Source organism: Amblyraja radiata, chromosome 2 (genome assembly GCF_010909765.2).
Source record: "Amblyraja radiata isolate CabotCenter1 chromosome 2, sAmbRad1.1.pri, whole genome shotgun sequence".
NCBI lineage: Eukaryota > Metazoa > Chordata > Chondrichthyes > Rajiformes > Rajidae > Amblyraja > Amblyraja radiata.
In genome coordinates, this window is record NC_045957.1 from 85,912,347 (window position 1) to 85,935,409 (window position 23,063).

The following is a 23,063-nucleotide window of genomic DNA, read 5'->3' on the forward strand; positions in this document are numbered from 1 at the left end:
TCATATGGATTCAAAACTGGCTTATCGATAGAGGACAGAGAGTTGTGATGGAAGGAAAATACTGAGGGTTACTAGTGGAGTTCTACTGGGATCTGTGCTGGGACCTATGATGTTTGTGATATATATAAATGACAGACATAAATGTGGATGCTGGTTAGTTAAATGTGTAGATTATACCAACATTTCTAGGGCTGTGGATTGTAAGGAAGGTTGTCAAAGTATACAGCGGATATACTGTATCAGCTACAGAAATGGCAGATGGAGTTTCATCCAAGCAAGTGTGAGATGTTGCACTTTGGGAGGACAAATGTAAGGGGGAAATATACAATTAATGACATGACCCTTAACAGCATTGATGCACTGAGGGATCTTGGGGTCCAAGCTGATAAATGTCCTGAAAGTAACAACACAAATAAATAGAGTGGTAAAGAAGGGCTGTGGTAAGCTTGCCTTCATTGGTTGAGGCAATGAGTATAAGAATCAGGAAATTGTGTTGCAGATTTATATGACTTTGATTAGGCTGCATTTGGAGCATTGCATCCAGTTTTGGTTGCCCCATTGTAGGGAGAATATGGAGGCTGATTCTGATATTATTATTCTGTATAGTTCTGACAAGATGGACTATCAAAACCTGACTGCAAAGTTGCTGAAGTCTTTCAACATAAATGAACCCTGCACCGGCCAAGCCTCTAATTGGTAAGTACAACACTGAGTCTCACTTTGTTAATTAAGTTGTTTTCATTTTCTCTCAAGGATTGAGACATCAGGGAGAGAAACTACTTTTATTTAAGTCATGAACAAGCAGAATGAATAATCATAAACCCCCAAAATGGTTCAAAAATAATCTTCAAAAAAGTTCAAAAAAATCTTATACCAGAAACCTCTCAGATCTGATTTAATTTCAGTTCAGTTTATTAGTGTTTAGTTTAGTTTATTTAAGTTTACTGTTACATGTACTGTGGTACAGTGAAAAGCTGTTGTTTGTGTGCTATTCAGTCAAGGAAAGGGCTATACATGAATTCAATTAAGTCATCCACACAGATAAATGATAAAGGGTACAACATTTAGTGCAAAGATCCAACATTAAAGTGAGATAAAGCACGATTAAACATAGTTCAAAGGTCTCCAATGAGGTAGATGGCAGGTCAGGACAACACTCTAGCTGATGAGAGGACTGTCCAGTTGCCTGATAACAGCTGGGAAAAAGCTGTTTCAGAAATTGGGGCTGGAATGGAGGGATTGAGCATTTAACTGGGCTGCGGCAGGTGGCCAACCATTTAAATATTTGAATGAGTGTGGTTGCATCTGATTTTATTCCTTTTCTAGATTTAGCACTGGCCAGGCAGGAATCAGACAGTTAAATGTGGGTTATGACTGATACATGGGTACTTTCTGGTGGCCAATATTTCCCTACTGCCTACCTCCCCCCTGTCGTTAGTATTTGTCCTGACGCTCAGGCTTTGAACCTTCGCCCCTCTGACATGCCGAGGCCACATCAGTCACTTTGAGCTCTGACTGTCTGATTGGCCTGGGTGCCTGACCCACCAATACCCTCTGGCTTTGATCAAAGCCAGGATCTTCAGATCACCATCACTTGCCTAATTATCGCCTGTTCCTCTCCACCTATCCTGGCCTCTACCTTTCCAAAAGACATCCTTCCTCTGCCAGCCAATTGCTTTGTTTGACCTTCAGTTACCAATCCTCACTTCCCACTGAATCCCAGACCTAGCATTATTCTCTCTACAACTCCTGGGCTTTGTGTGTAAGAGCCACTAAGTTCAAGCTCAACGAAAGCAACTGTATTCCTTTGCAATCAAAAATAATTGAACATTTCAGTTAAATTATCCTTCATCAGATCTGATGATTCTGACCTGTTGGTTGACATAGAAAAGAAAAAAGCAATCACAAGAGATCACAAAGCTCACTTCTGTATTTTTTATTACTTTTTTCTTGAGCGGGGTAATTGCTGTTACGTGTTTTTGTCGTAGGAATAATGTTCCATGCTGGTCGAATGGACCTTCAAACCCACAATATTCCATGGAAAAGTGTAAATGTGATCAAGGTCATCAGGTAATAAACTATTTAATTGTCAATATTTTCTGATATACTGTATGAATATGAATGAATAAAACAAGCTATAGTCATGCCATTTAGTACAAAACCATCTTATGTTTAGTTCTACCAATACCTCCATGAACAATGTTACTGCTTACATTGTTAAGTTAGAGAAATTTTATTAGTGGTTATGAATGAAAATTACATAATTTCTGGAAGTGAATTTTATTAGTGGTTATGAATGAAAATTACATAATTTCTGGAATAATGAAAAGAAAAATAAATAAAACACTCAGAAAATTAAATAAATGGTAGAATTTGAAAAAGGGTTAATGGCAGTTTCATGCACAAGCTGTATAGAATTAATAATATCAAAGTACATTTGAATAAGCACCAGAAAAACAATACATGTTAAAGCAATATCCATTCCTAACTCAAATAAACGTAACACAATATATATTAGGTAGACACAAAATGCTGTAGTAACAGTGGGACAAGCAGCATCTCTGGAGAGAAAGAATGGCTAGTTTAAATCAAAGGTAGACACAAATCCTTCGCTCCAGAGATGTTGCCTGACCCGCTGAGCATTCCTTCTCTCCTGAGATGCTGCCTGTCCTGCTGAGTTACTCCAGCATTTTGTGTCTACCTTTGATTTAAACCAGCATCTGCAGTTCTTTCCTACACCATATATATTAGCATAGATTTTATTTCTTGGTTCAATATATGTTTAACTTGGTAGTCTAAGAATGGGGTGTTCAATAATAACATATGTTTTAATGTAATTGTTCCAATACAAATGAATTTAAATTCTAGCTATCTGATTTCTTATAGCTTTAAACAGTTTTTGTCAAAAAATTATGTATCTTTGTTTACTCCAGTTTCGTTAACGACATAATTTCTCCAAGTTTAACACAAGACAGATCGTGTCTACCGAAGATAGGCCGCGTATAAGGCCATCATCCCTAAACTAAGCACGAGTTTATGACTGCATGCCAAAGTACATAGAGGACTATGGGGGTGGGGTGGGGGGGGGGGGGGGGGGGGGGGGGGGGGTGGAACTGGCTCTGGCCAAATCCTCAGAACCCACACTGACTAGCTATTCACATACATCATTAACCTCTCCCTAATCCAATCAACGTTTACATTTGTATCATTGAAAGCATCCTTATCTTTTGCACTGCCTCTTCCCTTTTATGTACTTTTATGATACGATCTGCCTGGATGGAATGTGTTTTCACTGAATTTCAATTCACGTTATAGTAATAAATCTAATACTTCATAGTTCATCTGGCTGCCTATTTCATAAACTGTTGTGGTTTATTTTTTCTATCAACATTTATCTACTGTGAAGGTATCTCAGTTAAGAAATACTCAAATTTGATTTGCCTTTCAGCAATGTCCTGCAACAAATACCACAGTGCCCAATTTCAGAAACAATGATGGAAACTTCCTGTACAATCTCACGGGCTACAATTTGGAACGCTACTTAATTTCAACCGAAAACAGCTTTGGAGTAAAAAGGTAATATACATTAAATCCAATTATCTAGTGAGCAGTGCAAAGGACCTCACGTAGAAATGGTGTTTATAAAATAAATCTAATTGCTAAATGCTATTTAGTTCTTTGCATCATGGTAGCACACTTCCTGAAATTTGGCATGTTCCCTTGGATTATAACATCCATATGCAAAAGGAAAACTAGAACATCACCCAGAATATCAAATAATGTATAATGTTTGTTTTGATGCCATTTCTCAAAATTGGACTGACCCATCAACGCAGGCCTCTCATATTAAAGCACGTTTAAAACATATTTTGAATTTGAAACATGAATTTTAGGCCCATGAAGGTCGACTTTACCCTGTCTGTCGAATCAATGAGAGAAAGGAGTATGGAAATGGCTTGATTTTCTCCCAATGAAACATGGAACTCAATTGATCTGCCATGTATTACTCAGTGGTGGTGAGATTTCAAATTTAGATGTGGAAAAGAAAAAGATAGGAAGTAAACTGCATCATACTTCATCTGAGTATACACGGAGCTTTCACTATGGGCAAAAAAATGGTGCCTTTTCCATTATTGCCGCCCCATCCAAAATAACACCTTTGTTGGAAGTGTGTTAGATGCTGCTACTAATTTACGTGTGGAATTTCTGTTTGCTTATCAAGATGAGTAACTAGTTGTTTTATCATTAACAGATTAGGAGGATTTTCAATTGGAGAAGAACCACCCAAGGATCTCAAAGGAAACAATTTGAGTCAAATTGATATTAATTCTTTAGTGAAGGTAGGCACAAGCCATACATCCAAATGCTATTGTTATAATTTTTTTAGCACCAGGAATTTTGGAAAAGACCATGGTGAGCTAAGAAGTATTCTTCGGCAGAAAATTATTACAGGGGGACAAGTGCTTCATTATCCCAAAGAAAGATTATTTCCCCTTTTCTCCATGCTGGGGACAGACTTTATTGATTTTTGTTTCCTAAAGGAGCATCTGTTATTCTGAGGCTATGCCCTCTGGCCCTAGACTCTTTCACTAGTGGAAACATTCTCTCCACATCCACTCTATCCTGGCCTTTCACTATTCGGTAAGTTTTAATGTGTCCCCTTATCCTTCCAAACGCCAGAGAGTACATGCCAAGTGCCGTGAAATGTCAAACACACAGGGCTTTCAATCCCATCTAATTTCCTTCCATTCCCAGCTCTGCACAACCATTAGAAGAAAAGATGGGAAAAAAAGGAGAAAGGAGAAAGTCAGTCTTAAATTTTCCACAAACTCAGCCATTGAAATAATTATTGTCACACTGCAGAAAAAACAGTAGCCAGTTTACCCACAATTGTGTAATAATTATAACTTATTCTGCTGAAGCATTTTATATCAAGACTATTTTTTGGCTAGGATGCTAGGGGTAGTGCCTTTCATTTAGTACTTTGGTTTTGTTTTATCATATACCTGGGAGAGCAAACAGATATGTGACTTAATGACTCATCTGAAAAACATGAACGTCAGAAGTGCACGTTCACTCATTACCAAGCTGGGGATTAGTTTCAGACATTATAACCAACTATAGTTTGAATACACATTCTTCTGATTCGGAGGCACTAGATATGCAAAAAATAAACTGCTGAAGAAATTCAACAGGTCAGACAGCATCTGTGGAGCAGGGCCGGATTTAGATGAAGAGAGGCCCTAAGCTATTCCACTTGTGAGGCCCCTCCCAATCCCCCATCCCAAAGACTAGAGGAAGATGGTCCACCAGATTGACACCGATTTGCAGTCGAGCGTGGCCAATGAGATAAGGGTCTGGAAAGCTGCGCTATTTATTTATTTATTTATTGCCAGTGCTAGGGTCGAGTTATTGGCTTAAAACTCTATTATTCTGAAATGGAGGGCAAGGAACATTAGCATATATAAGAAAAGCCTATGACAGTGTCAAAAATATTATACACCTTGCAGGGCTCTCACTTAATTTTTTTTCTCTGTTGTCAGCCGGGCAACCCCTGGCAGCTTTTTAGTTTTCCAAATGACAGTTTAGGTGGTAATTTAAGATGGCTTGCATGACACGTGCGATAATGTGCTCGGACGAAGTGCGTAGTTACCAGTCGGAATAGACAATAAACAATAGGTGCAGGTGCAGGCCGTTTGGCCCTTCGAGCCAGCGCCGCCATTCAATGGGATCATGGCTGACCATCCCCAATCAGTACCCCGTTCCTGCCTTCTCCCCATATCCCCTGACTCCATTATTTTTAAGAGCCCTATCTAGCTCTCTCTTGAAAGCATCCAGAGAACCCGCCTCCACCACTCTCTGAGGCAGATAATTCCACATACTTTGCCTATCTTTGGGGCTTACAATTAACCAATTAGAACACAATAAATCCAGCAAAAAGTAATGGGCCTGTCCCACTTAGGTGACTTTTTAGGCGACTGCAGGAGTCCATGCAGTTGCCACATGGTCGCCACATGTTCACGGATGGTTGCTCGGTTATCGCCTTCATGGTCGTGAGGAGTTCCCACATTCCGGGAACTAGTCGCGGCCTCATTATGGTTGCCGCGAATGTTTCAACATGTTGAAAAATTAGCGGCGACTAGAATGAAGCCGCCATGGAGAGTAGTGAGAATTCTCCAGCCATAGGTGGGTCGCAAGGAGGTCCTAGTGCGTTGCCAGGAGGTCGAAGGTTCTCATATGTTCTTGTAGGTTGTAGATGGTGCTGACCGGTGGTTTTCATTGGCTCATATAGGAAAAAAAACATAAGCAGTAGTTTTAGGAACCAAGGATAACCGATCGGTAATGTTAAATGTCTGCCGAACTTCACAGCTGTTCATCTCTGGCTTATTAAAAGTTGTCTGGCTTCATAAAAGTTGTCTCCATTCCTTCTCTCCCCTTCTGTCCCCTTCTTCCCCCTCTTTTAATGGACTGACTGTTAACTGTGCTAGCCGTCTTAATTACAGCGCCAACCTCCCTGTTCATCGTGTCTATGTATCACCTTGGGTTTGCATCGTGTACATTTCAGACAACGCTCCTCCCGCTTGCCCTGGATCCCGCCGTGTGTGTGTGTGTGTGTGTGTGTGTGTGTGTGTGTGTGTGTGTGTGTGTGTGTGTGTCTCTCTGTCTCTGTCTCTGTCTCTGTCTCTGTCTCTGTCTCTGTCTCTGTCTCTGTCTCTGTCTCTGTCTCTGTCTCTGTCTCTGTTCCAGTTCCCAGTTTTTCAGGTGCTGTCGGCAACTTGACAGTCGCCGGCAGTCCACTCAAAAATCGCCTGTGGGACAGTCCCATAAATAACATTTAAGACCAATAAGACTCCTCAAAGAGTAGTTATCCTCCGTTCTTACCGTGGAGAAAGACATGAAGACTGAGGAACATGGGACAATTACTGCAAGTATCTTGAGGACAGTCAGTATTATGGTCGAGGAGGTGCTGAACTTCCTCAGACATATGAAGGTAGACAAATCTCCTGGGATTGATCATATATATCTGAGGAAACTATGGGAAGCGAGTGAAGAAATGCAGGCTCCCTGGTTGAGATATATGAATCATAGAGTCATATATCATTAGATATGGGTGAGGAACCAGAAGATTAATGTTGTGCTGCTAGTGAGCCTAATGTCCGTGGTAGACAAGTTACTGGAGAGTATTCTGTGGGATAAGATTTATAAGCATTTGGATAGAGAGGGGCTGATTAGGCATAGTCAGCATGGTTTTGATAGAGGGAGGTTGTGTCTCACACATCTGATTGAGTATTTTGAAGTAACAAAGAGGTTAATGAGAGCACAGCTACATATGTTGTCTATTAGGACTTCGGCAAGACATTTTAATAGCAGGGAGGCTGCTCTGGAAGGTTATATCACATGGGGTCCAGGGAGAGTTTGCTGACTGATAGAGAATTGGCTTCATGGAAGGAAGCAGAGAGTGATGATGGAAAGTTAATTTTTTGGATACTAGAGGCCTGTGGCGATTGCTGTGCCTCAAGGATCAGTATTCGGCCCATTGCTTTTTGTAGTTTTATTCAATGATTTTGATGAGAATGCGGGCATAATTAGTAAGTTTGTATATGACACTAAAGTGGGTGGTAGGAAAGATGGTTATCGAAAATTACAGCAGGATCTTGAATTGTTGGACAAGTGGGGAATGGTTAATCACCTTCAATGCAGATAAGTGCGAGGTGTTGCATTTTGGGAAGTCAAACCGGGGCAGAACTTCCACAGTGAATGGCAGGGTTTTGGGGAGTGTCGCAGAACAGAGGGATCTAGGAATGCAGTAACATTGTTCCTTGAAAGTGGCATCACAGGGTAGGCTTTCAGCACATTGCCCTTCATCAGTCAGGGTATTGAGAATAGAAGTTGGGATGTAATGTTACAGCTGTACAAAACACAGTGAGGCCATATTTGGAGTATTGTGTCTCACTACAACAAAAATGTTGATAAGTTGGAAAGTGGGCAGAGAAGATTTAAGAGTATGTTGCGAGGACTTGATGACTTAAGGTATAGGTAATGGTTGGGAAGGCTAGGATTTTACTCCTTGGAGTGCAGGAGGATGAGGGGTGATCTTATAGAAGTATATAATGAGGGGAATAGATAGGGTAGATACTCTTTTACAATACAATATACAAGTGGCTTGCAAAAGTATTCATACCCCTTGAACTTTTCCACATTTTGTCACATAACAACCACAAACGTAAATTTATTTTATTGGGATTTTATGTGATAGACCAACACAAAGTGGCACATAATTGTGAAATGGAAGGAAAATGATACATGGTTTTCAAATTATTTTACAAATAAAAAAACTGAAAAGTGTGGCATGCAAAAGTATTCAGCCCCCTTTACTCTGATATCCCTAAATAAATTCCAGTGCAACCAATTGCCTTCAGAAGTCACCTAATTAGTAAATAGTGTCCACTTGTATGTAATCTAATCTCAGTATAAATACAGCTGTTCTGTGAAGGCCTCAGAGGTTTGTTAGAGAACATTAGTGAACAAACAGCATAATGAAGCCCAAGGAACACACCAGACAGGTCAGGGATAACGTTGTGGAGAAGTTTAAAGCAGTGTTAGGTTATAAAAAAATATGTAAAGCTTTGAACATCTCACGGAGCACTGTTCAATCCATCATCCGAAAATGGAAAGAGTATGGCACAACTGCAAACCTACCAAGACATGGCCGTCCACCTAAACTGACAGGCCGGGCAAAGAGAGCATTGATCAGAGAAGCAGCCATGGTAACTGGAGGAGCTGCAGAGATCCACAGCTCAGGTGGGAGAATCTGTCCACAGGACAACTATTAGTCATGCACTCCACAAATCGGGCCTTTATGGAAGAGTGGCAAGAAGAAAGCCATTGTTGAAAAAAATCCATAAGAAGTCCCGTTTGCAGTTTGCCACAAGCCATGTGGGGGACACAGCAAACATGTGGAGGAAGGTGCTCTGGTCAGATGAGATCAAAATTGAAGTTTTTGGCCTAAATGCAAAATGCTATGTGTGGCGGAAAACTAACACTGCACATCACCCTGAACACACCATCCCCACTGTGAAACATGGTGGTGGCAGCATCATGCTGTGGGGATGCTTTTCTTCAGCAGGGACAGGGAAGCTGGTCAGAGTTGATGGGAAGATGGATGGAGCCAAATACAGGGCAATCTTGGAAGAAAACCTGTTAGAGTCTGCAAAAGACTTGAGACTGGGGCGGAGGTTCACCTTCCAGCAGGACAACGACCCTAAACATACAGCCAGAGCTACAGTGGAATGGTTTAGATCAAAGCATATTCATGTGTTAGAATGGCCCAGTCAAAGTCCAGACCTAAATCCAATTGAGAATCTCTGTCAAGACTTGAAAATTGCTGTTCACAGACGCTCTCCATCCAATCTGACTGAGCTTGAGCTATTTTGCAAAGAAGAATGGGCAAAAATTTCAGTCTCTAGATGTGCAAAACTGGTAGAGACATACCCCAAAAGACTTGCAGCTGTAATTGCAGCGAAAGGTGGTTCTACAAAGTATTGACTCAGGGGGGCTGAATACTTTTGCACGCCACACTTTTCAGTTTTTTATTTGTAAAAAACTTTGAAAACAATGTATCATTTTCCTTCCACTTCACAATTATGCACCACTTTGTGTTGGTCTATCACATAAAATCCCAATAAAATAAATTTACGTTTGTGGTTGTAACGTGACAAAATGTGGAAAAGTTCAAGGGGTATGAAAACTTTTGCAAGCCACTGTACAATACAATACAATGCCTTTTATTTGTCATTTGAACCTCACATGATTAAAGTGGGAGGGGGGGGGGGAGGGGAGGGGGGGGGAGATTTAATAGGAGCCTGAGGGGCAACATTTTCACGTATATGAGATGAGCTGCCAGAGGAGATAATTGAGGCAGGTACCAAACAATATTTAAAAGACATGGAAAGGAACGGTATAGAGGGATATGGGCCCAACGCAGGCAGGTGGGACTAGTATAAATGGTGCATCTTGGTCGGCATGGGCCAAAGGGTCTGTTTCCATGCTGTGTACCTATAACTCTGTGACTCTATGACCAACTCACCTACTTGTGCTTCTTGCAGGAATTTAAAACATTTTCTCTTCATATTTATTAACATTTTATATCTGATTATGAATATTGGAATCAAATCCATGAAAAAATATTGTCCTTTTGGCCTATTCATAGGTATGGTATAATCAAAGGGGCTTTCACGCAGAACCAGCACTCCTAAACCAACTCAATAACCTCATCCTCCGGGCCAACCTACCAACAGATGCTAACTGGACAGATTATGGTATGTCAAATGAAAGCATGTTTAAACTAATAATATTGGAAGTTTGTATGCACAGACTCTTGTGGCATGATGATCTATTGCTATAATTTTAATAACTTACCTACTGCACTATGCTTTGCTTATCAAAACTACATTATATACATAGATCACCTTTGATGTAACATACTTACATACATAGATCATCTTTGATGTAAACAAAAATGTAATCTCAGAAAAGACTGGGACAGACTCATAGGTGTTTGGTAGGGCAGTCAAGTTTGGTCCATGACACAAATTTTAGGGAGACTTGACTAAGTGTAGAATTGTTCTAATTTTTAAATTTGTTTTGATACAACTTTGATCTGATTTTGCTTAAAGTATTCTGGCTCTGAGAATAATGATAATCTATAAATATTTTTTCATTAGGAATTACATTATACAGCCATCCTTATCGTGGTGCTCTTCTGAATGATGACAAAATGTAAGTCGGTTTACAAACTTTTCAATGCAAACTATAGTTAAATATTTATGTACAAATATAAACAGAATGATGTGGTGGGAAAATGCTGGGTCCATAACCCAGAGGTCAAACCATTCTCTGCTGGAAGCAGGAGCACCTTGGTGATTCTATAAGAAAGTCTGGTTCCGTGCTTTCTAACTAATGCAATTGTTATTGAGTATGAACATTAAAATAATACTGGTATTGTGAATGCCATATTTTTTATGTGTACTCGTGCTTCTCTACATACTGGTTTTATAAGCTTATTAGATAGTAGAACACAAATTTAAACCACAGGGGCAGCTCATCATTGCCTGTTGCCTACCATTTTAATTCTACATCCAGCTACATACCTGACCCATCTTCCCGTGGAGTCCTGTTCTGTTATAATAATGCTCAATGTGAGCTTGAGACACGACACTTTATCTTTTGTCTGGGATGATCCAGACATCTGTACTCAATACTATATTCTATGTGACTAGCTTTTTTGGGCTGCTTCAAAACTAACAATTTATGCTGTGAATCATTCTGTATGATATTGGCTCAGTGTTTTTCTCTCCCTCACAATATCCCACATTTTTGCCTTTTCCGTATTCTCACTCACTAAATGTCCCCATCTCATTGGTTTTATCCCATTTTTTAAACTTTTCTTTTAGGTTAACTCATTAACCTATCTAATGTAGGACCTCTACAACATATCTCCATGGCGATTCTGGCCTTGCCCTATCAGAGATATTTCCTTTTTCCTATCCAACCCCATTCGCCCTCAACCTTCTAGGTAAATTAAAAATATCTATTTTTTTCTCTTTCCCAGTTGTAATAAAGGGCCTTTAACCGGAAACATTAGCTCAGTTTCACTTTTGAAAGATGCTATCTGATTTGCTGAGTGTTTCCAGTATTTTCTCTTTTTACTTTAGAGGTTGATTCATGAGGTTGATTCTTTGTTTAGATAATCTGGGTGGGGAATGGTGCTTTCAGTAAGAGCAAAACAGTACATCTGGGATACACTGCAATAATTTCTTGCAACATACGTGCCGTGTGAGCATTTTTTCTTTAACAGTGTTTTTGTTTGTTTATTTATTAACCTGTTGTAAATTGGTAAATTAATATGCATGAAGTTAACATATACTATTGCATCTGACTTGATTTATTTTCATACTGTTTCTTTCTGAAGCTTGGAGAATCTTCGACAGTGTGGAGTTGCGTTCTGTATCCTTCTGGGCTTTTCTATTTTGACAGCAAGCATTGGCGGCTACATTGTACAAGATAGACTCACTGGGCAGAAAAGGCTACAACATATCTCTGGTCTGGGTTACAGACTGTACTGGATCACAAACTTCCTGTGTGATATGGTAAGGATATATGAAGTTTCTATTCCTTCCATCACTTACGTTCAAATATCCTTCTTTAGTCAGGAATCTGAAGGATTGCTTCTCATACTTCCTCCCAACCCGTAGTAATAGTTTTCTGTGCATACCAAGTAAGAAACTAATTCCAACAGTATGTAATGAATACAGATTTGTGTGATAAGATGTTCTACTTCAAAACAGGGGTAACAAATTGACTGAAGGCTGAGCCATGGATAAAATCCATGAGGATTGTTACATGAAGCAGATGCTTTGACTATTAAAATGTTCTCAATAAATGGTTCAATGCCAAGCTGCTGACATAAAACGTGCTCAATTCATATTTCCCTGCCAATAATGATCTGGTTGAAAACATGCATATTTTATGGCACTCTGGCACATTTCCCACAAGGTTTTGGGGAAATTAAAGCATTACTGTGAATAGCCAATTGATTGTTAATGCAGTTGGTGGGGAGGGAGGAAGATATGTAGACTTGACATTTATTCTGGAGGGCAATATTGTCGGTTATATCAATGCCATGAGGAGGGTTGGTGGGTCCTCTGTTCTGGGTTGAACAGAAGAAAGAGAATCTGATTCAGTGACCGGAAAAAATGTAATCAGTGGAACCACGTTGAAGTTTTATCCTACAATGGATAAGTGCTGTGTTTGTTTTTCTCTTCTTTCATCAGTAAAATACCGTTTCTTTTTATTTCTCTTTGTCTAGATCTTGTATATGGTCCCCGTGGTGCTGTGCATTTGTGTCTTTGCAGCTTTCCAGTTTCCAGCTTTCACTTACAGAGCCAATCTAGGAGCCACGTCCCTACTCCTGATCTTATTTGGGTAAGAACTATGCAAGATAGTATGCATAAAGATAAATAATAAACTTTAAAATAAACTTCATTATGCGGAGCCGAGCTCAAATATTGGAAACAATCCTAGATTGAATCCTTGGTTAAAGCTGATTTTGCTAACTCCAATCAAAATAGTGGCATGAGCATCATAGCAGGCCTCAATTCTTCTAACCTTGAAAGGGAAATGTATCCTAGATTAACACTGTTGATCACGATATGCTCTTGCACATAATGTTACTGTTACACTTTTTGATTTCCAATGAAGAAACGGTGTGAGAACAGGGAGGTTGAGAAACTTCCTGTTTCTCACACTCCCGAACAACATCACAAGAAGTGAATACAAAGTTCTCATTATCGAATATCTGTGTATTCATACGGTTGGCTATGTATTACGAGAGTGCTATGGTGCATTCCACAAGAGTATTCTCCTAGGATCTCTTGTGAGTTCAGTTTGCCAAAGGCCCAGTTACATTTAAGGTCTTGTGTTGGCAAGTAATGAACTATCACTGTTGGTGTGCATTTGGAGCCAGTGTGCAGGGGTCAGGAGTGGTTTGACAGGATAAAACTTAGATAGACACATGGATGGACTGACTGCATTGCAGCCTTAGTGTCAATGTGAGCACAGTGGTATCCATGTTTTTTTTTGTGTTAACTCAGTCATAAAGTAGGACAGCAAGCAAATAGGTCACACGATCAAACATATCCATGCTAACCCAGGTCCCTACCTAAGCTGGACCAACTTCCTATGTTGGCCCATATTCATCTGAACATTTCCTATCCACGTTCCTGTTCAAATATCTTTTAAATGTTGTTATTGTACCTGTTTCAACTACTCCCTCTAGCAGCTCATTCCATAAATCCGGCACCATCTGTTTTTCTGGGAAAATGACTATGCATCCTCCTTATCAATAGCCCTTTTGATAGCATACACCTTTCTAAGATCACCCCTCAGTATCCTATGCTCTGAGGAATAACATCTCCCTCTAACTCAGGCCCTTGAGTTCTGGCAACATTCACGTAAATCTTCTTTGCACTTTTTCCACTTAATGATGTCTTTCCTATAACAGGGTGACTAAACAAATCGGCCTTACCAACATCTGGTGTAATGGCAACATAACATCTCAACTCCAGTACTCAATGCCCCGTCTGATGAAGGTCAACGTGCTAAAGTCACCTTAACCATCCTGTCTACCTGCGACGTCACTTTTGGGGAACTATGTATTTGTACTCCTGGATCTCTCTTCTCTACCTACCCCTCAGGACCCTACCATTCTATTCCCCTCATGATTCAAGATGGCGGCGCTGCCTTAGCAGCTGCGGCTCGCCTGCAGTCCGTTTGTTTTTTCTTTTTTTTGTTTGTTCTTTTGTCCTGTTTTAGTTATTTTTTGGTTTTATTTTATTATGTTGTGTATGGGTGTGGGGGGGGGGGGGAGAAACGTGTTTTTGGTCTCTTCCTTCGGGGGGATGAGACTTCTCTTGTCGTATCCCCCGTGTTCGTCTCCGTCTGCGCGAGGCCTAATGGCGGAGCTGGCGGCCTCGGAGCTGGGGCAGCGTTCCAGCGGCAACATCGGAGCTGTGGCGTTCCAGCGGCAACATCGGAGCTGTGGCATTCAGGCGGCAGCGGCGACTCGACAACGGAGCTGTGGCGTTCCAGCGGCAGCGGCGACCCAACAATGGAGCTCTGGCGTTCCGGCGGCAGTGCCGACCCGACAACGGAGCTGTGGCGTTCCAGCGGCTGCGGCAGCGGCAACCCGACATCGGAGCTGTGGCGTTCCGGCGGCAGCGGCGACCTGACAGCGTCGGGAGCTCACAGGTCGCCTCGGAGCAGAGGGAGAACAAAGAGGGAAGAGAAAAGGACTTTAAGATTTTTGCCTTCCATCACAGTGAGGAGGTGCCTGGTGAACTCACTGTGGTGGATGTTAAATTTGTGTTTATTGTGTGTTTTTGTCATTTTTATTATATGTATGACTGCAAGGCAACGAAATTTCATTCAGACCGAAAGGTCTGAATGACAATAAAGGCTACTTTACTTTACTTTACTTTACTTATAAGATAACCCCTCAACCTCCTGTGCTCCAAAGAATAAAATCCTAGCCTGCCCAGTCTCTTCTTATAGCTCAGGCTCTCAAATCTTGACAACATCTTCACGTCTTCTCTGCACTCTTTCCAGCTTAACAACCTAATTTCAGTAGCAGTGTGACAAAAACAACACAATACTCCAATGTGGCCAGACCAATGTCTTGTACAACTGTTACATAACATCCCAACTTCAATACTCAATACCCTGACTGATGAAAGCCAAGGTGCCAATAACCTTCTTGACCACTCTATGTACCTGTGACGCCACCTTTAAGGAATTATGTACTTGCACTCCTAAACCTATCTGCTCTACAACACTTCCAAGAGTCCTACAGTCCATTGCAAAGGTCCTGCCCTGTTTTGACTTCCCAAAATGTAACTCCTTGCGTTTATCTGCATTAAACTCAAATAACCATTCCTCAGCCCACTTACCCAACTGATCAAGATCCTGCTGTAATTTTTGAAAACCATAAAAAATGGTTAAAAATCTAAATTTTCAAGCTAAACATTATCCAGGACTAATCGACCCTTTAATAAGCACCTCGTCAACCATCCTGAAAATGCATTCCCTTCACTACCAGTGCACAATGGCTACTGTGTTTGCTCCTCTGACAGCTTCCCCTAAACTCTTGGCCTTTATCAACTAAAATGAAAAATGTAGCAGGTATGTTGGAAAGCCATAGCTGCAGGTTCCTCTCCAGCTGACTTGAAAGGACATGGCTGACTCATCATCATTTATATCCTGGATCTTTCTCCTCTACGGTTCTCTACGTGTGCCTTCATCAGAAAGACTGCACCATTTAACAAAGGTAGTTTCCCTTCACCTTGTCAAGGGTGGTTAGATGTGGCCAATAAATGCTGGGTTTACCAATTTACCTTTTTTTACCAATTTACCAATTTACCCCAGAACCTTTGATGATAAATAAAGGAAAACACACACACAGATTACTGACAGGAACCTGCAGATGGCAGTGTTTCCATGTTCATACTATCCTTGAGCTTCTTCATGGCTAAAATCAAAGCATGCGAGTTACTGTCAAATACATGATTTTCACTGGCTAAATTCCCCTGCAAACTTGGAGCCGTTCCTGGGATCATATATACACTACTTTGGGTTTCTTGTTCAGAACGTAATCACGCTCCCTATCTGAATTACCTTTGCTCCCTCCACACCTAGTTCATGAAAAGGGACACACTTCGCCACACTTTTCTCATATTTATCAGAAACTTTGAAAGCAGAAACCCAGAAAAAGAAGGAATTAATGGCACTGAGGTGGTGCTCCACAGTATCTCCAGGGTTTGGAGAGATATGGTTGTTTCAAGTTTTAGGTTTAGTTTTTAGTTTATAGATACAGCACAGAAACAGATCCTTCGGCCCAGCGATCCCAGCACATAACTCCCTATCCTAGGGACAATTTACTTACAACTCTACTGCTGCGCCACTGTTCTGTCCACAAATGTCCGTGAGGTTTTTCTAGAGAGCAGATTGGTAAGCATCAGCCCAACATAAAATTGCTCAATCAAGTTAACCAATCTTGCCAATGGGAACAACAGTGGAAATTTTAGGGTGGACAAAACCTATGTTGAAATTCATCGCCCTTTAAATTTGTAACTTCTATTCAGAACCTTAGGAATTTAGAAAGAGTAAGTTAAAGAGGAGATAGGGTTAACTTGACATCATGTTTGGCATGAGCATTGTGGGTTGAAGGGCCCGATCCTGTGCAGCACTGTTCTATGTGATATCTAAAGAATTTCAAATAGTGGTAAATTATAACTGATCTTTTAATCATAATTTTTATTAATATTCAGTTGTGAGGGGAATGCATTTTTTTTGGTTTTGCTGCTTGCTCATCTGTTTTATTTCTATGACTGTCTTTCAGATTTGCTACACTACCCTGGATGTACCTCCTTTCAAGGTTCTTCACCAGTTCAGATACTGCTTTTATAACTTACACTGCAATTAATTTAGTGCTGGGACTTTGCACAATTCTTGCAACCTATCTTCCTCGCTTTCTGGGACTTCTATCCAACAACAAGGTATGTAAAAGAACAGAATAATTTATAACTATATTATTAGAAAAATTGTGATAGACCAATTGGAATTCTGACAATGTCCATGAAGAATCAAAGTGCATAATAACTAGTTGGGTTCAAATTAGTTCCAAATAGTTCCATTCATATCATAATGCCTTGAATCTAATACATAATGTTGATGTATTTTTCTTTGTAAAGTTTTTACCTGTTCTTATAAAGAATGAATAAGGAAAATGCTGGTGCATAAGATTTATCATTTTGAAACTTGAACCCCAAAAATTGGATTATTAAACAATGATATTAATTCCCTTTACCTCATCAGTGATGATCAACGTAACCCATTTGACTACATTATTTTGGAATACTGACCTTTTTTGTTACTACTAAATTTTTTAAGGCAGCCAAGCATAGAATGCAGATTGCAATTTTGAAAATAGGGAGAAATATATTGCAATGGTATCATTGTGTTTTAGTCAGGGTAAAGAGATTAAGTGAAAACAAGCAATTAATACAAAGAGGATTGATGTGGAAAAGGTGTTGGAGAGGTCAATATAATATAGGTGGTAGGTTAATTAATAAATATATGATCAAAATATTGGAATTATCTCTGGAATTATTATTCCATGTGTTATGTTTTATTTTTCCTCCTGCAGAATTTACTGGAAATTTACAATGTACTTCGCTGGGCATTCATCATCTTCCCACAGTTCTGCCTGTCCTTTGGGTTGGTAGAACTATCCTACAATCAGCTGCAATTTGATCTCACCATGGAATTTGGGATAGACTCGTACATGAGTCCATTTAAGATGGAATACCTTGGCTGGATCTTTGTTGCAATAACACTGGAGGGAAGCTTTTTTATTATAATTCGACTCCTGTTCCAAGGACAATTATTACACAAACTCAGGTATGATAGTCCATTTGGCCCTTCTATAATTTTGTAAAGGGTAGGGTAAATTCAAAACTAGTTACAATAAGAAATGTAATAAAAAGGAACCACCGATGCAGGTTTGTATCAAAGATAGACACAAAGCACTGGAGTAACTCAGCATCTCTGGAGAAAATGGATACGTGACGTTTCTGAACAAATTAATTCAGACTGAGAAGGGTCCTGACCCAAAACGTCACCTATCCATTTCCCCCAGAGATGCTACCTGACCCGGTGTGTTACTCAAACATATTGTGTCTAACTTTAGTTAAAATAAGAGATCTGTGTGTATGAATACAGAATAATGTGTATGAACACAGAACTAAATAAGGCGTTCACCCTGTTTGCTTCGACTTATTGGTTTTAGATTCTTCAAAATATACCAGCATATTCATCTGGTATGAAATATCTACTACTTTTTTTCTACACCCTTTTCACTGGTATGAGCAACTGGAGAATTATTGGGGAAGACATTTGGATGAGTCTGTTTCAAGGCTTAGGATAGTTCATCTGTCATATCATGTAGGTGCAGTTAGTAAATCAAATCGATCAGGATTTGTTATCACAAAACATGGAGGCTGGTATTGCTACTCCAGGAAGTATATGATGGTCGTCATATTTGGGGACTTGAATAATGGTATTTCTTGAAGTAATTTCAAGGCAAACTGTAGCATTTTGAAGGGAAGGTAGTAGACAACCAATAGATTAATTTGCCAGTTCTTAAAAGAAGATCTTGTTCATAATAACATAATCTAATAGCATTGGCAGCTTTACTGAGAGTTTAAACTCCTGCTGTCATGTCAGCTTTGAGCATTCCTTATTTTTTCAGTCCTTAATGGGAGCATGCATTAAAGTGGATTGATGCTTCCAGTACATTGCTGCATTCCTTGCTCTCATTCCATGCAGAGTATTGGATATATAACGATGCAGCATTGAATCCCTGGGAGAGACCTTGCAGTGCTTTCTACTTCACACTAGTTAGCCCATAACAATCGGCTGAATCAGACTGCCTTGACAGTAGCTGAAATCGTCCCAGTTGCAACTGGGGTCTCCAGTGCAAAGCTGCTTAAAAACAGCCACCATGTGGTTTCAGTCAAGTGTTAGCATCCTTCTATTTCTAGGGCTCCTGCAATAGGATACATTTGCACAGAGGTCTGGCAGTAAAGGATTATGCCTGCATCATTTCAGTTAACTATTAAGGGAAGGCAACATTTCTTAAATTCACATTGCAAAACCTTATGATGAACTACTCATCAATAATGTATTGCCTTTCATCTTTCATTTGGTGGCACTGATTGTCCTACAACATTTTTTCCCCCCCTTACATATCCACGTCTTTGTCCTGTATGACTTGGAACTCTGAGTGGCATTGATATAGAGCAGGCAACAAACTATTAAAAATTTGGAAATTTCCTCAGGGTTCAAGATTGCTCTAGATACTGAATGCTTGCATTAAGAAGCCCAATATATGGACAGTTACAGAATTCAGTCCAAAATAACAGCTTTTAGTTTGGCCTATTGCAATATTGAATCACTTGCCCCATTCCTTTCCAAGTAACGGTGTTGTTACTCTGAATCTTTAATGGTACTTCAAATAAAGACAAAAGTTATACATTTAATTTTATCTTGTCTAGATGCAATAATTCTCAGGATGCTGAAAATACCAATCACGATGATGAAGATGTGAAACGGGAATATCAACGGCTTCAGAATGGAGAAGCAAACAATGACATTATACAGATTCACAACCTAAAGAAAAGTTACCGTTTTCTAAACAAAAATGTTAGAGCTGTAAGAGGAATCAGCATGGGAGTTCCGATAGGAGAGGTATGTGTAAATGTTGTTTTTCAAAGCTTCATGTTCCAGTAACATTGTCTCCAACCTTTATCTGGCTACTAAATATAACATTTAAATGCTCTTGTTTCTTTATTATGTAATTGTTTTTGGAACCTCTGCTAGATCGAATTTGTACCATGGTACTTGAATTTATAGTATAACGTTAGCCATGATTCATGATATGCTATTCAGTTTTATGCTATTGTCATGAAATACAATAATACTCGTTGGAATTTCAAAAACATTTTAACATGTTTTTCCTCATTTAAACTGTTGAAATTCACTCAAATGAATCCATAAAATCCATAGATTCATCTGTGATACTATTTAGCAAGGCATGTAACAAAGATATAGCTTCGTACCAGCGACATATATTGATGGCAAATAACATACAACTAATACAGTGGCTGATATGACAACATGGGCACATAGTTCCAAAACATTCTTACACCCAACATATTACATTTTTTTTAAAAGATAATGTTTTAAGAAAGAGTGTGAATATTTTAAATTTCAGAACAAAGCATAAATCTTACAATAAATCAAAGAAATTTCCTTGATTATAGTATAATAATTTGGAAAAAATTAATATTAAAATTTTGGAAAAATCCAACAACCCCCACAATTAAAATGTGGATTACGGAAATGTCTGAGACCTTACACTTGGAAAAAATTAGGCTTGTCTTAATTGACAATTCAGAACTATTTGCTAGAATATGGTCTATATATTGTTGAATTCATTCAGGATGCATTTGACTTTGCAGGATGAAATATGTATTTGTTTTTGTTTCTGAACATACCTCATTAAATTTCACAATTTATTTTCGTATTAGTGCTTTGGTCTCCTGGGAGTGAATGGAGCTGGGAAAACGACAACATTCAAGATGCTGACAGGAGATGTAGGACCGTCTTCAGGACATGCAACTATTAGAACTACCACAGGGTAATTATGTGACCAAAACTTCAGGCCTTAAAGTTAGATGACAATTGACTATTGATTTCCTGATCCATTGCTGCTGTATGAGGTCCATATAACACACTGGCGATTAATGTTGTGATTATTGATAAGAAGCAACAGAAGCGCTACTGTTTTCACATTTCCAAGCAAAAGCCACAATGTTTCATTTTGTATCTTTTTGTTTAGGTTATCACTATTTCTGCAGGTTTCCATTCTTCCTTCATTTGCCATAATTTTGTCATAATTTAACATGCCACCTTTTGGCACAATAAATTAGCACATTGTTGCTGGACCTCTCTGATGAAAAGGTCCTTTTTGTCAACATTAAAGGTCCTAAACAAAATAGGATTTGATAAAACTCTCAATTCTTATTGAGCCCAAGTCATATGCAGTTAAGAGTTTTACAATTATTTACCCATCTTACTCGGATATTAGGATGGTCTACTCATCTAGATTTAAAGTTTAAGATACAATTACTGGTGCAGAACAGATGAGGCTGTAAAGTGTAACAAGCTGCTGAAGTCATACACAAAATGAAGTTCAGGATATGGAATTTTGCCTGGACAAGCCCAGCAGTGATAAATCTGATCACCTCCCTACTATTATTGCTCAGGAATGCACACACTTTGACAATAATGTTTCTACAGTGAATAAGACATGTCAGTCAGTTTAAATAACAAAGCTGTGGATACACCTTCTAGAAGGGCAAACAAGTAGAGTAACATTATCCATGCCGGGTGAGCTTTGCCATCAAGAATGCACTAGTCTGACATCTCAGCTACTCTCCCGACAGAACTAGTGATTGTCAAGATCCTTCAGTTCATCCTAACATGGAATCAATAGACAGTCATTATCAGCTTAAACGGCACCCCCAGAAAGTTTAGATGAGGTCCAAGAGGAAATTTACTTCACTTGAAAAGTTGTTGATCACGTCACATTTCTCAGGAGCCACCTCTCAGTGAATGTAGTCATCAGTGATGAAATTCAACACCACCTTCAATGCACTATTCCATCCTTTGGTCAATTGATGAAAAGGTTGTTTGATAATCAAGACCATAGAAAAGACACAACATTCATGGTCTACTGGACAGCAGTGATCCCTACCATCCTATATGCTTTAAGACCTTGACACTGACAAGCTCAAGACACTGTAACAAACCACAAATGCTATCTCCACAAAATGGATCCTGACTACGGGTGCTGTCTGTACGGATTTTTTACGTTCTCCTTGTGATCGCGTGCATTTTCTCTGGGTGCTCCAGTTTCATCCCACACTCCAAAGACATACAGGATTGTAGGTTAATTGGCTTTGGTAAAATTGTAAATTGTCCCTTGTGTGTAGGATAGTGCTAGTGTCCCAGTTTGGCAAAATAATAAATCAGGGAAGGTAGTGCATCCATGGATAACTAGGGAAATCAGGGATAGTATCAAAACAAAAGGGGAAGCCTACAAATTAGCCAGAACAAGCAGCCTACCAGAGGACTGGGAGAAATTCAGAGTCCAGCAGAGGAGGACAAAAGGCTTAATTAGGAAAGGGAAAATAGATTATGAAAGAAAACTGGCAGGGAACATAAAAACTGACTGCAAAAGTTTTTATAGATATGTCAAGAGGAAAAGATTAGTTAAAACAAATGTAGGTCCCTTGCAGTCAGAAACAGGCAAATTGATCATGGGGAACAAGGACATGGCAGACCAATTGAATAATTACTTTGGCTCTGTCTTCACTAAGGAAGACATAAATAATCTGCCGGAAATAGCAAGGGACCGGGGGTTAAATGAGATGGAGGAACTGAGTGAAATCCAGGTTAGCCGGGAAGTGGTGTTAGGTGAATTGAATGGATTAAAGGCCGATAAATCCCCAGGGCCAGATAGGCTGCATCCCAGAGTACTTAAGGAAGTAGCCGCAGAAATAGTGGATGCATTAGTGATAATTTTTCAAAACTCTTTAGATTCTGGAGTAGTTCCTGAGGACTGGAGGGTAGCTAATGTAACCCCACTTTTTAAAAAGGGAGGGAGAGAGAAAACGGGGAATTACAGACCAGTTAGTCTAACATCGGTGGTGGGGAAAATTCTGGAGTCAGTTATTAAAGATGGGATAGCAACACATTTGGGAAGTGGTGAGTTCATTGGACAAAGTCAGCATGGATTTATGAAAGGTAAATCATGTCTGACGAATGTTATAGAATTTTTCGAGGATGTAACTAGTAGAGTGGATAAGGGAGAACCAGTGGAT

At 39.6% G+C, this 23,063-nt stretch overlaps 1 protein-coding gene across 1 annotated transcript in view; it reads left to right on the forward strand.

Annotated features, from left to right (window-relative positions):
- The window catches only part of abca13 (ATP binding cassette subfamily A member 13), a 235,128-nt gene that overhangs the window by 187,633 nt on the left and 24,432 nt on the right, over nucleotides 1–23,063 (forward strand). Inside the window, exons 46-57 of the mRNA XM_033049779.1 lie at nucleotides 607–696; nucleotides 1,989–2,070; nucleotides 3,449–3,576; nucleotides 4,253–4,340; nucleotides 10,211–10,319; nucleotides 10,725–10,779; nucleotides 11,972–12,149; nucleotides 12,869–12,984; nucleotides 16,955–17,111; nucleotides 17,762–18,015; nucleotides 19,671–19,863; nucleotides 20,706–20,815. Of these exons, the coding sequence (XP_032905670.1) occupies nucleotides 607–696; nucleotides 1,989–2,070; nucleotides 3,449–3,576; nucleotides 4,253–4,340; nucleotides 10,211–10,319; nucleotides 10,725–10,779; nucleotides 11,972–12,149; nucleotides 12,869–12,984; nucleotides 16,955–17,111; nucleotides 17,762–18,015; nucleotides 19,671–19,863; nucleotides 20,706–20,815 (1,560 nt within the window). The remainder of the gene's footprint in view (nucleotides 1–606; nucleotides 697–1,988; nucleotides 2,071–3,448; nucleotides 3,577–4,252; nucleotides 4,341–10,210; nucleotides 10,320–10,724; nucleotides 10,780–11,971; nucleotides 12,150–12,868; nucleotides 12,985–16,954; nucleotides 17,112–17,761; nucleotides 18,016–19,670; nucleotides 19,864–20,705; nucleotides 20,816–23,063) is intronic.